Source organism: Homalodisca vitripennis, unplaced genomic scaffold (genome assembly GCF_021130785.1).
Source record: "Homalodisca vitripennis isolate AUS2020 unplaced genomic scaffold, UT_GWSS_2.1 ScUCBcl_1699;HRSCAF=5650, whole genome shotgun sequence".
NCBI lineage: Eukaryota > Metazoa > Arthropoda > Insecta > Hemiptera > Cicadellidae > Homalodisca > Homalodisca vitripennis.
The window spans coordinates 20,873-35,497 of record NW_025777827.1 but is presented as its reverse complement, the minus strand read 5'-3'; the positions used below and the strand labels follow the sequence as shown (position 1 = coordinate 35,497).

At 32.5% G+C, this 14,625-nt stretch overlaps 1 protein-coding gene across 1 annotated transcript in view; it reads left to right on the top strand.

Annotated features, from left to right (window-relative positions):
• Positions 1 to 210: 210 nt before the first annotated feature.
• The window catches only part of LOC124371596 (glucose dehydrogenase [FAD, quinone]-like), a 33,851-nt gene continuing 19,436 nt past the window's right edge, over positions 211 to 14,625 (top strand). Inside the window, exons 1-2 of the mRNA XM_046829942.1 lie at positions 211 to 283; positions 12,732 to 12,948. Of these exons, the coding sequence (XP_046685898.1) occupies positions 258 to 283; positions 12,732 to 12,948 (243 nt within the window). The 5' untranslated portion in view covers positions 211 to 257. The remainder of the gene's footprint in view (positions 284 to 12,731; positions 12,949 to 14,625) is intronic.

The following is a 14,625-nucleotide window of genomic DNA, read 5'->3' as shown; positions in this document are numbered from 1 at the left end:
CATGTGCCTGTCGATCCTATAATTTGTTTACTATTTCATAAATTTAGTTTTAGAAGTAAGTTAATTTTGATGTCTAAGATGGTAATGTTTATTTAAATAATGCAAATTGTAATATCATGGTAAATTATTTACACTCTCTTATCGTCCGCGATTGCGCGTCCAAGTGGCATTGGCTAGGTACATAAATTACTTAATTTGGTAACGCCCGACCTGCGAGCCTTTCTCTGATCACTTCAAACCTGACTATTGGTACCACTATGTCTGTCGCGCATTTCGTCTCCAGGTGAGTACTTTTTCCTACATAACGTTTGAAGTGACTTTCATAATAAGGACTTTTTACTTCAAACAATTATTTTAGATGTTCCATATAGCCTTTTTACGCATTTTATTCGCAAAAAAGAAACTAAGTAATAATCCTCATTCTTAATCAATACAACAAATAATTAGGCTTAATGCAAATTTATTCCTGAACTTGCGTTGGCAAGTTCAAAAAGTAGTTGTACTTTCCTCAAAGTTAAGCTGTATGAAGAATAACTATTTTTTATTTGTTTTCTGTTTTTGTCTGTTTCATAGAAGTATAAGCCATCCAACCAACGCATGCTTTCAATACACTGTAATAAATAACCATATTATTGTAAAACTAAACAGGATTTAATATTATTAATAGGTTAAAAACAAGAGTTACAACATCTATTTTATCAATTATTAGTGAAATGATTGTGAAATATCACTTATTAGGGAAACCGTAGAGTTTACACCGTTCTGGTTATTTCAATTCGTTGTTGTTATTTATTTTTCAATTAGTAAACTACAATTATCCAAATTAAAATACAGTTTACAAGGTATTAATTAGTGTTCTTTATTATAATTTTAACCATTTTCTAAATTATACCCTCTGTGCCGATATTGAAATATTGACATCATGTTGATAACGATAAAATAATGTTCAAGTACATTTACAAATAATAATTGCGCATAGCCAAATTAAACTTTAAATTCCATTCGAATTGCTAGTCTTGCTTCATTAGCTGCTACTTCTGATAAGAGTACCTATATACAAGTACAGAAGAATGTCTCTGCTTCATGTTTTCAAGAGTCCTCAATCTTTGTTTTTAGTATTATAACACTAGATTAAAGATCTGAAATAGTATGATATCTAACTTTGATCCTATCTACTACACTAGTTTGATCCTATCTTTAGTTATCGATACATAGTTCTTTAATTAGTTACATAAATAGTTTGAATATGTTTGAAGTAGTTGCATTGCTTGAAGTACCTGAAAAGGTGTAATATGAATATACATTACCGTATGAATCCTTATATTTGTTTGAAGTAATAATACACGTAAGAAAATGAATACACTGTTTATATAATAGTTGAAGTTGTTTGAAGTACCTGAAAAGGTGTAATATCTTACTTTGATCCTATCTTTATCAGTACCGTAATGAATACACTGTTTATAAATAGTTGAAGTTGTGTGAAGTACCTGAAAAGGTGTAATATCTTACTTTGATCTATCTTTACAAGTAATGAATACAACTGTTTATAAATAGTTTGAAGTTGTTTGAAGTACCTGGAAAAAGGTGTAATATCTTATTTTGATTCTATCTTTACAAGTAATGAATACACTGTTTTATAAATAGTTGAAGTTGTTTGAAGTACCTGAAAAGGTGTAATATCTTACTTTTGATTCAATCTTTATCAGTAACCGTAATGAATACACTGTTTATAAATAGTTGAAGTTGTGTGAAGTACCTGAAAAGGTGTAATATCTTACTTTGATTCCTATCTTTATCAGTACCGTAATGAATACACTGTTTATAAATAGTTGAAGTTGTGTGAAGTACCTGAAAAGGTGTAATATCTTACTTTGATTCTATCTTTACAAGTAATGAATACACTGTTTATAAATAGTTGAAGTTGTGTGAAGTACCTGAAAAGGTTTGTAATATCTTACTTTGATCCTATCTTTACAAGTAAATGAATACACTGTTTTATAAATAGTTGAAGTTGTGTGAAGTACCTGAAAAGGTTGGTAATATTCTTACTTTTGATTCTATCTTTACAAGTAATGAATACACTGTTTATATAAATAGTTGAAGTTGTGTGAAGTAACCTGAAAAGGTGTAATATATTTACTTTGATTCTATCTTTACAAGTAATGAATACACTGTTTATAAATAGTTGAAGTTGTGTGAAGTACCTGAAAAGGTGTAATATCTTATTTTGATTCTATCTTTACAAGTAATGAATACACTGTTTATAAATAGTTGAAGTTGTGTGAAGTACCTGAAAAGGTGTAATATCTTACTTTTGATTCTATCTTTACAAGTAATGAATACACTGTTTATAAATAGTTGAAGTTGTGTGAAGTACCTGAAAAGGTGTAATATCTTACTTTGATCCTATCTTTTATCAAGTAATGAATTACACTGTTTATAAATAGTTGAAGTTGTGTGAAGTACCTGAAAAGGTGTAATATCTTACTTTTGATTCCTATCTTTACAAGTAATTGAATACACTGTTTATAAATAGTTGAAGTTGTGTGAAGTACCTGAAAAGGTGTAATATCTTACTTTGATCCTAATCTTTACAAGTAATGAATACACTGTTTATAAATAGTTGAAGTTGTGTGAAGTACCTGAAAAGGTGTAATATCTTACTTTGATCCTATATTTAGCAGTAATGAATACACTGTTTATAAATAGTTGAAGTTGTTTGAAGTACCTGAAAAGGTGTAATATCTTACTTTGATCCTATCTTTCCAAATAATGAATACACTGTTTATAAATAGTTGAAGTTGTTTGAAGTACCTGAAAAGGTGTAATATCTTATTTTGATCCTATCTTTATCAGTACCGTAATGAATATACTGTTTATAAATAGTTGAAGTTGTGTGAAGTACCTGAAAAGGTGTAATATCTTACTTTGATCCTATATTTAGCAGTAATGAATACACTGTTTATAAATAGTTGAAGTTGTGTGAAGTACCTGAAAAGGTGTAATATCTTACTTTGATCCTATATTTAGCAGTAATGAATACACTGTTTATAAATAGTTGAAGTTGTGTGAAGTACCTGAAAAGGTGTAATATCTTACTTTGATCCTATCTTTTCAAGTAATGAATACACTGTTTATAAATAGTTGAAGTTGTTTGAAGTGAATAAATGAATAAATGATTTATTTCCATCAGCATCATACAACAGAAATTGCAAATACAAAACCTGGAAATTGACTGGCCACGTAACCAGTGGTGTGGTCAGTTTTTATAAGGCAAAGATAAAAATACAATAATATTTTTTTTCAGTCTAGCACATAAAGTTTAAATATTCAAGAAAGACACTCTCTGCAATGTTTATGCTTTCAAACTCTAAACTAGACTACTTAAATATTGTAATAACTATTCAATGATTAGAACTGTGAAAAGGTTTTTCAAATGTGCGTTAACATTAATTTATGACATATATTGTATGCTATGGAAATAATTAAACTATATTAACTAATTACAAGATTCAAAAATTCTACATCTTGTTTAGTCATTAGCCAACTTTTCAACAGTGAACAAAATTCCCTAAGTCTAATGCTCTGTCTTATATAATAAGGGACTTGATTAAAATATTTAGGTGCAAGGTAACTATAGGAATGCCTAAAAATGGATTTGTTTACTTTAATTAGTCTAACATCACCTGCAGAACAGCTCCTAGTATTATAGTGATATATTAAATTATTTTCTTTATTGCCACTTCTCCTGTAGAACAGACTTAAAACTTTAAACACGAAAATATGACGGAAAGGTAGTATATTTAACGTTTGGTATAATGGAAAGGAGGTTTCCCTTTTCTGCTTTTTTAAAATAATACGTAAAAAATAATTTTGAGAGATTCGTAATTTATCGATCAGAGTTTTAAATGTGCCTCCAAAGCAGACGATACCATATTGTATACGTGAGTGAATTAAAGCAAAATACAACGATCTTAACAATGAAGTTTCACAGAAATTTCTTAAAAAATAAAAAGTTCGAATAGATGATTTTATTTTCCTGTGTAGAGATAATATATGTTCGTCCCATTTAAGTTTGTTATCAAAAATAATTCCCAAATATTTAATGCTTTTCACACATTGGATTGTTCCACAGTTACAAACAAGTAAATCACAATTAGTGGAATGGAACTTTATCTCAAAAGGTAAATCGCCACCACCTGGATCAAAAAGTATCGATTTCGTTTTATTAACATTTACTTGCATTTTATTAAAATTGCACCAATCCCTTAATAATTTTAAATCATTATTTATGTAATTATCTAACAGTGTTAATTGCTTATCATTGTAAAACAGTATAACATCATCGGCAAATGCAGATATATTTCCCCTCCAACCAATCTTCAATAAGTCATTAATAAAGACCAGGAACAAAGTTGCTGAGAGCACTGATCCTTGCGGAACGCCAACTTTAATCTCTTGTTGAGAACTGTAGCAATTATTTATTTTAACTTGTTGTTTTCTGTTAGTCAAAAAGCTTCTAAACCAATCCAAAGCCACACCCCGAATTCCTGTCGTTTCTAGTTTAGCTAAAAGAATTTCGTGATTTACAAAATCAAAGGCTTTTTTAAAATCGACAAAGATGCCTATAGTTTTATCACCAGAGTTAAAATTATTGTAAATTTGTTCAGTTGCTGAAATCAAAGCATCTTCAGTAGATTTCCCTTTTGTGAAACCAAATTGATTATCACTGAAAAAACTAAATTTATTTAAGTAGGTTAGAACTCTTTTCAACATAAGTTTTTCAAAAATCTTAGAAAAAATTGATAACAAACTAATGGGTCTCAGCTGGTCAATTTTGATAGAATTGTCTTTTTTGTGAATAGGAATGATAGTGCTGATTTTTAATTTTCACGGAAAAATCCCTTTGCTAAAACTTAAATTCACTATATAAACTAAGACTGGTGCTATTACTTCAATTATGTTTTTCAGTAAACAAACACTAAATTGATCGAAACCAGTCGATTTTTTTATTCTTTAAATTTTTGACAATTTGTAGTAGTTCCTGTGTAGTGACAGGACTAATGAAAAACGAGTGCGGGTAAGTGACGCGCGCCTGATGGACAGAGCCGACAGTTTGCGTACTCTGTATATTGATAAGATAGTTATTGATTATCTCGGCCACCGCAAGAGACTCAGTCACTATCTCTCCGTTATCTAACTCGACCTTTTGTACGCTCTTATTGATTGCAGAACCAGTTACCTCATTTATTACTTTCCATTGCATGGATGGGTCACCATTACAGTTCTCTATTTGTTTTTTAAAGTGTTGATATTTAGCTCTGTCTATTTCAAGTTTTAAGTCTTTACAAAATTTATTATAATAACATAAGAAATTTTGGTCATATGGCCTCCTTTTAGATATTTTATAAAGTTTCTTTCTTTTTACTTATTTTATTTAACAGATTCACCGTTATCCATGGACTTCTTAATTTAGCTTTAAATATCCTATTACTATAATCTCTTGTCGTACTACTTTCATTGATAATATTGGTAAGGATGTCACAACATTTATTATAAATACTATCAACATCATTATTCAAATATATAATGTTCCAGTCAACAAAATTCAATTTAGATTTAACTGATTCAAAACTAATAGTAGTTTTCCGTGATACAAGCGTATTTATATTTATATTTCTATTTATTTTACTTGCACTTGCAAATCTAAGTCCCAACAAACAATGATCAGTCAAACCAAGGTCAAACACAGCAGAGCTATAATTATTTATGTATCTACGAGTATTTCTTATAAAAATATGGTCTATACAAGATTCGGTGTTTTTAGTTATTCTAGTTGGTGAATTAATTAGGGATACAAATCCATTATTAGATAGAAGATTATTATAATTTTGTGATTCTGACGTATCTACTAACAAATTTAAGTTAACATCTCCAATTAAAATAACGTTATTTGGTAATTTATTAAGAAGCTGTGTTAATTCGACTAAAAACTGATTTACTGAATAAAATTGAAATCTATACAAACACAATAATTTAAAGTATAAGTATTATTAATTTTGATGTCAAGAAGTAAAGCATCAGCTGTGACCATATCTAGATGAAGTTGATTAACGTTGAATGCGCAATCAATAAAACAAACAATACCACCTGCTCTGTACTGATCATTGCATTTAGCGAAAGCTTTGAAACCTGCTATATTGTACAATTTTAATTCGTCAGAACTTATCCATATTTCACTTAAAATTACAAAATGGGGCATTTCTTTAATATTATTAAGTTCTACAATAAAGCTATTAAAATTACTCCTCAAACTTCTTATGTTGGTATAAACAAGGTTAAAATCGTCTTTACATCTTACTGGACCGAAAAAGTCATTTAAGTTAACATTATAGGGCATATATCAAACAACAATACACAAAATATCTACAGATTATATAATGAAAACAGAAAAACACAACACAGTTTACCCACTCAAGAAATCTACTTATATGTACTGTCATACTACTTAATCTTAACAAAATCATCATAACTGTTTATTTTTATACATTTTTCTCCAGCCGATTTCCTTACAAAAAATTTCCCATCTCTGACCCATACGTAGGCATAACCAGCCTCCTTGGCCTTTTGTTTGAGTTTAGCTAAAAGTAGTTTATTAGCAGGCGAAAGATGTTCGTTGATGTAAACTTTTTGCGAACGAAACGATGGATTTACCTGGTTAGCAGTTAGCGTTTTCTTCTCCCGGAATGTTGTGAGAATGATATCCCTGGTGGACCTGCTTGAGAATTGTACCACGATTGAGGGGTTGCGATCTTGTTTGAAGGAAGGAATCCTATGGGCGGCAGCGATCTGGTTCTCTTGAATTTCCACCCCTAAAGCTACTCCTACGTCCTTGACGATAGCACAGATGTTCTCCTGGGCTGTTACAGGAATTCCATTAACTTCTATATTACTCCTACGCGAGTATTGTTCGAGTGAACGAACTCTCTCTCTCAGGTCGTCAACCTCAGCAGTCAGACCATCATTCTTGATACGAAGTTCGATATTTTCTTTCTTCACCGCTGCCAGTTCTTTTTTTATGTCTTCCATAAGACAGTTGGAGGTGTCTAATTTATCCGAGATAAATTTCACAGCTGCAGAAAGTTCAGCCATTTCAGCTCTATAGGGTTTAAGCTCACCAAAAAATTCGCTCTTAAAATCCTGCATAAGCTTAAACAAGAAATCCTTGGTCGTTTCTTCAGACGCACCACTATCATCACTTTGTAAGGACGAAGATCGGCACTTTTTACATTTCCAATCTCGACCGGATCGCGTTTTTTTGTTCGCAACATCATCCAAGTACCTGAAAAGGTGTAATATCTTCCTTTGATCCTATCTCTAGCAGTAATGAATACACTGTTTATAAATAGTTGAAGTTGTTTGAAGTACCTATATAAACACTTTTAATGTTTAGGCTACATTTGTTTTACTTATTGTGAATTATGTGATCGATTTTGATACCTCTACTCATATTATAGCTTTCAATATTATATTATTTTTATAAATTACAAAATACTACACAGATTTAAATTAATACGGCTGTTTCAACGAGTACAGCGTGTGTCAGTGGCCGTTTACAAATAGGAAGTTTTATAATTATTTGTTTCAACACGAGAGCGAGTAATGTTAATTTCTTTCTAACTGCATGTGTGATCATAATGAATCAATCATATAGCCTATTAGTGTAGTGTATCTGTATTTATTTATGTATTAACTGCATTAGATAGCATTGTTTGAATTTGGCAAATGTATTAAGACAGAAAATTTTAACATAAATGGTTTTGAAAGAACGCTCTAATTAATTCCTGTATATTTTTAATTTTTACTCTTTTTGAAAGCTATTGTTTCTAACATACTTAACCTTTGCAGAGTATTTTTATTTAATTGGTTTGGTTACTATACGGCACTAAAATTGTTAACGTCATAGTTATCCTGTTATGATTTTTTGGTAAATTAAAAGGATAGTCGTTTACCATTATATTTAGTTAATTTATTTAGAATAATCGACAAGTTAAGTTATACATAATCAATTTCAGTGAAAGCGGTTCTAGAAACAGTAAGAAAAAACGCGCTTTTAAGAAAAACTTGCATGCAAAAACGACAACGTTTGCCTAAATATTCATAGAAACAGAGCGTACAAAACTATTCGATAGTTGTAGGCTAAGTTAACGAGAAAATTCAAAATGTGTGCCTAATTTTTTTGCCAGGGAGAGGATGTATTGTATTACATACTCCATACTTGTTTAATGACCCGGTATTATAGAGTTTAGGATGGCATCATTGGTCCGCCCGGATAACAACAAGATGGCGTGTGGTTGCGATTGCGATGTTGCCAATTCTAAGGCCGTAGTTTTTAACAAACCGGAACGGTCATTATTGAATTGTAAATATTGAAAGAATGTATTGGAGTGCGTGAAGTGTTACATTCAGCTTTATTAATTAACATTTCATTAATAACAGTGTTGCCAACTGAGTTTTACCGAAATGTTTTGTTTTTAGTTTTGTTTCAGTTGGATAAAACTTCCTAGTAATTCACTTGAAACGTGTGTTTTTCATCACTGGATACTAGAAATCAACAGGCAAAAAAGGATAGTTCAGTCCTTTCGCAAATGTTCATCCGTAGACACTGTCTGTACAGAAGTATATAACTTCTAAAAGGCAATATCTTATTACATTTACTATAAAATATCACTCAACAAAACGTCAAAAAACTAGAACAATACTTAATACTTCATTGCTAATATTGCACTCTTGCTATTATTGAGAGTTCCATATCACATAAATAACGTCAATGATAGTCTAACAATTAAAAGCAATATATGTTACAGATCATACAACTAAGGTTCAACAAGACGGTTGGGGAATTAGTAACGATCTGAGAAGAGCGTTGTAGTTACAAAACAATATGGACTACAACTGTGACCTAATTTCTGCTTTCCGGATCCTTATTTCGATGCCGACCGGTCACGAAACGCGAAAATCATGACGGAAACCCTTTCACTTTCCTTCACAAGTTCACCTTTCCCTAACCTTGAGCCTTTCATCCTGTCTGTATTCTTCCGCCAATACACAATGTCAGTGATCGAATCATAAGTCTGACGTAAATGTGGCTCAATAAATGCGCTTTAATCTAGGCATACTCATTCTGTTAGAACCTTATTCCGATTAAAATTATGGTATAAATTGTAGCAAACAAGTATAACTGTGTTTTCATTCTGAGAAATGTCTTTATTCTGAATATTCATGAAGTATTGAAAAATCAACACAGTCAGAATATTGTTGGATAAGTTATAATATGATATTTTCCGTTTTACTAAACAGTCATTATGTTAAGTGTTTGCTTTTCCTCCACAAACATTTACTCCCGCCCGATCCATCTCTGGCCACTCGACAATGATGTGCTTATCACATTAGTGCTCTGCAATAATTTACTATAGCAACTCATTGCAAGATTATCTCACAATTAAGCCTTATTAGTTTATTTAACATGAAATCAACGATAGTCTTAATTGTTTCATTGGGATCATTGTCACACAGGAATCTGTACATAGCTCAGTGGTAAAGCTGGAAGAGTAACCTTTTTTAATTCACTCACTCATATCGATAGACAGAAATTTTAAATTTCTACTTAGTCCGTAGGTTTTAAGCTTGAACTGCAAGAAAACATTATACATTGCTCAGTGTTTCATGTAAAATTACTTTTTTAGATTAAACGGGTTCCTTTCACAAACAACGGCAAGCAATATTTTAAAGTACTGGATATTCATTCTCAACACAAAATGATTGAACCAAATAATAAAAGCAGGATAATTGTCATTAAGAGTATATTCTAATTTGTCTGTTCCTAATAATTTGGTTCATATCTCTTAATTGAAAACGTTCTCCACAGCGAAGGTGAAACATCTCAGTACTTTCATTGTGTAATGTTTTGATGCGATGTGAACCAGACAATTAAAGAACTGATTGTATTGAAAGCTGCCGGGTAAGCATATATGACAGAGCCAAAGTTAGTCTGGCTGTCTCCTCTAATTTTGTCCAAGGACTGAGCTAAATTGACCAAGGCTACATTGTAAAATGTTAAATTTATTTTAAATTAAAAAGTTAATCCAGTAAAAAATATCTTTTTAAGAAGAATTTGCATGGTTTTCATGGGCTACATCTGCTTTTGGATTTGTTTATTACAGTTTGTGTTGTTACTTTTATTTTTATTTTGCGAAATTTATGAAGCTTTAGTCAAATAATTTTTCACTCCAATGTAAATGCCTAAAATACTAAAATTTCTCTAATTTTCTCTGCTAGGTTTTGAATAACCATTTTTTATATTTTGTATAAGGTTTGAAAATTTGTGAATACACAAATATTATTACGTGTGATTGATATAGCCATTGCTATCATGCAACTTTATCTGCTAGTAAATTTGATGGCAATAATAGCAATAAATAGTGTCCAGCAGGAATAGGGCCCGGTCAAGTAATTTTGCTTGTCATAAACGGAAACAAAGATGACTAGACTAAAAATGAATGACCATGTGAAAGCGCCTGCGCACTGGTTGTCATTTTATTCTACCCTCTGAGGTTCACGTCTGCCTCGGTGGACTTTGATATAACCGGGACCAGTGTATAACCTAACCTATAAGCAATATCCTGTCGCTCCGGAAACGAATACAAAGGTTCTTTTAGGACAACGTGCAATTATAGTTATATCTGCTTTTTGTCCTAAGTGGCCAAAAAAAGTCCATAAGCAGCCGAGAAGCTATTCTCAAACTTACAAAGAACTCCATATTCTGACTTCTGAGTCGATCACAGCTCATTCTATGATGTCATGGACGATTAGAAAATATGCTACTACCCCTCGACAACTTCTGAGCTAAATCCAGGCTTGGTGAACAAACAAATTTTTGCATTGATGATTTTATAGCCTCACCAGTAAAATTATTATACACAACAACATAACATTTCAACTCACCATACACTCTTGTCGTCTTGTATAAGTCTCTGGTTCTCCCTGTTCTGGAGTATGGATCGGTCATTTGGTCGCCCCTACCAATTCAACCATATCGCCCAACTACAGGGTGTCCAGGAGCGCTTCATCAGGATGCTTGGCTCCAGGTTGGGTTTCACTTACCGCACAACTCCTATAAGCGAAGTCGAGAGTCAATTTAACCTCCTACCTCTACATAGAAGACGTCAGCTCACAGATCTGGTGACTCTTTTCAAACTGGTGAATGGACTCCTTGACTGCCCAGGTCTCCTCAGTGGCATTGACTTCTCCATCTCAAGAGGAACTCGTTCGATGACCATCTTCCGTAGACGCTACCATCCTACTTACTACGCTTACCACAGTGGTCTCTCTAGACTTCTTAGAACTGGAAGTGATGCTGCTCCACATGTTGATTTCTTCAATGAGACTGTCGCATCCTTCAAGAGGAAAGTGGCTTCCCTTGTAAACAACTAACTAGTAGCCTGCCCCCCTCGCGCGCGCGCACGCACACACACACTCAAACACGCACGTCACTGGTATGCATGTAGTGGATTTAGTTTATATTTATTTCAATGTTAAATTATTTAAGATGTTAAGATGTTGTTGATTATTTATTAGGTTTACGCATGTTACTGATTATTTATCTTTTTTTGCATGTCGCTAGTTATTTATTGTTACTTTTGCATGTGTCAAATTTTGTTATCACTTAGTTGTTATTTAATTCTTATCATACACTACACATTTATTACTGTTGCTTCGTTTTTATATTTAACTATTTATTATTGTTTTTGTTTTTTTTTTTTACTTTTTCGTTGGTTATTTGTTAACTCATATTTATTACTAATTCGCTGTTTTTTTCTGTATTACTTATTTTAACACTGTTTGTTATTTAATTATAATATGTATACATTATATTAGTGCTATTAATAGTTTATACTCCTTTTAACTTATTGCATGTACAAGTGGTGTAATTCCGTTGGAAGAATAAATAAATAAATAAATAAATAAATAATAAATTATAGACTCAACTTCCACTGCAATTGAATTGCAGTCTTATTTATATTATACCTATACTTATATACCTATATTTTATGTTATCACTTACTTGTTATTATAACTTATTACTGTGTTATTATTAATTATCGTGTATTTATTATTGTTATGTATTAACTCATTACTATATTTATGCTTTTAGATTATTTTGTACTTTTGTCACCTTGTTTACTATTCTAATCTTAACACAAAATGATTATGTTGATATTAATAGATCTTTGTTTACTATTGTGTACATTGAGTTCACCTTAGGAAGTGAAATAAATGATTAATAAATAAATTATGCTATATTTCTATGACGAGATGTTTTATTATTATTCTGAGAAAGGAAGGGGGAAAGAATATATATACACCTAAATACATATGAATTTAATACGATAATAAAAATGAACAATGTCCACTTTCCCCACGCTATGTTACAGAATTCTTCAATGGACTTTCTAACATCAATATTTCTAGAAATATTGATTCTTTTGTGGATTGTAGGTAAAAAAAGCAAGATTCTATTTCGATTTGATGTTGTGTCCATTATTCTTTTAACCGAGAAGCTTTGATTTTACATAAACATTGTAGCAGTATTATTGTCTAATTATTTGCGCTAGAAAAATGTTGAATGTATACATTTTTATTGCGATTTTAACAGATAGCATAAATTTCAGGTTTTCACTGTTGGTAGGCCTGCTGCTAGGTGCGGACTGTAAACTGATATTCAATGAGCATAGTTTCCGAGCTCAGTGTTATTGCCCCAGGAGAGAAGAACCGACTCTTGCAATCACATGTGGCAACCCCCCGTCTCCCTTCATGCAGTTCATGGAGGGCCTTCTCATGGAAGAATGTACCTTGCAGGATCCCACTCAGTGCTACCAACCTGATATGGTAAAATGTAATAATACATCTCTATTTTTAGTTTCTTAATAGTAAACCAAGATAGGTGACATTTTATCGTGTAGAGTGAGTAAGATCTCATTTGTGAATGGACGATCAAGAGATTCTATAATTGCATCAGGAGGTCTATTAGGTTGGATGTAATTGGCCAATTGGAGAATTGGTGGAGTGCGTGGGGGAGTGAAAAGTCCGATATGATTCAAGCTTAGAGGGTCAGTGAAGTGTAAGAAGTTACTTAGAGAAATTCTTGTTGGGTTTCACCGGGAGGATTGGGATGATTAAGGGATTAAAAATATCTCCTTTGTGGCTCCAAAACTGGGCGATTGGTAGAGTGCTAGGGTGAGTCAGAGATTCGATATAATTAGAGCTTAAAGGTCTACTGGTTTTATGTTATTGGATGCCCATTAATTTGATGTTGTATACGAACTCCAGTCTGATTGGATCTGAGAGTTCTACTAGTTGGGTATTATTGACCAATAGGAGAATTGATGTAGTGTAATAGTCCAACATGATTGGAGCATAAAGGCATATTTAATGCTAATGGCTAATGGAGAACCAGCGAATTTTAAGGATTGGTGGTAGTCAGGAGGTTCAGTATCATTGGAGCTTAGAGGTATACTTGTTGGATGTGTGTTAATTGGGTATCAGGCACGGCTAAGAGAGTAGAAAGATCTCCTTTATGAATAGTGGTGTAAGGTTTACTGGTTAGATGTCTTTGGACAGCGTAAGAATAGAACGTACGAGCAAGTGATATTTTATTGGATATGAGAGATCTATCTGGATTATGTTATTAACCAGTATAAGGATAGGTGGGAAAAGGACTGAAAAGTTTGACTTTATTGCTGGTCAGGGGTCTACTACTTGGCTGTCTTTGGCTAATGGGAAAACTGATTGATTGTATCTAGATCTCTAATGGTTGTGGGTAATTCGCAAAGTGAGAGATTGGTGGAATGCTGAGGTCTAATATGATTGGACATTACAGCTTACATGAGACTAATTGGGTGTTATTTATTCTTTGCATGGTAGGTGGAATGTAGAAATGAGTCATTAATGATTGAAGCTGTGATTTACGTCGGTTGAGTGTCAGTGGCTAATGGTAGGACAGGTGAGGGGCATAGAGGAGTGGAAGGTTCAAAGTAATTAGAAATTGGTTGTGTGTTAGTTAGTGGTATGGCAATTAGTGTGAAGGTATGAAAATGAGCTCCTATTTGATTGAATCTAAGGGATATAATGGGTTGGTGTAACTGGCCCATCGGAGGATCAGTGAAGTGTCAGAAGTTACTTAGAGGAATACTTGTTGAGTTTCACTGGAAGGATTAAGAGATTGAAAAGAGCTCCTTTATGAGTTGTGGTGAGAAACTTACTGGTTTGATACCTGTTGACAAAGGAAGAATAGATGGAGAATATGACATAGTGACAACTGCTCTATGTAGGCTTTTCAGATTCGCCTGCTGAATGAAGTCCAAGTCTGTTCCTTAAGGTAGGATGTTGTTCTTGTTGTCTATAATATTACATTGCGATGCTCATTTACATCTTATACGTCAACATTCTCGGTACACAGTTAATGGCTGGTGATGATGGTGATAGTTGAGTACCTCTTCAAATTGGTGAATGTGATAGTAGACTGCACTGATTTCTTGGTGACAATTGATTTGTGCATCCCAGGGA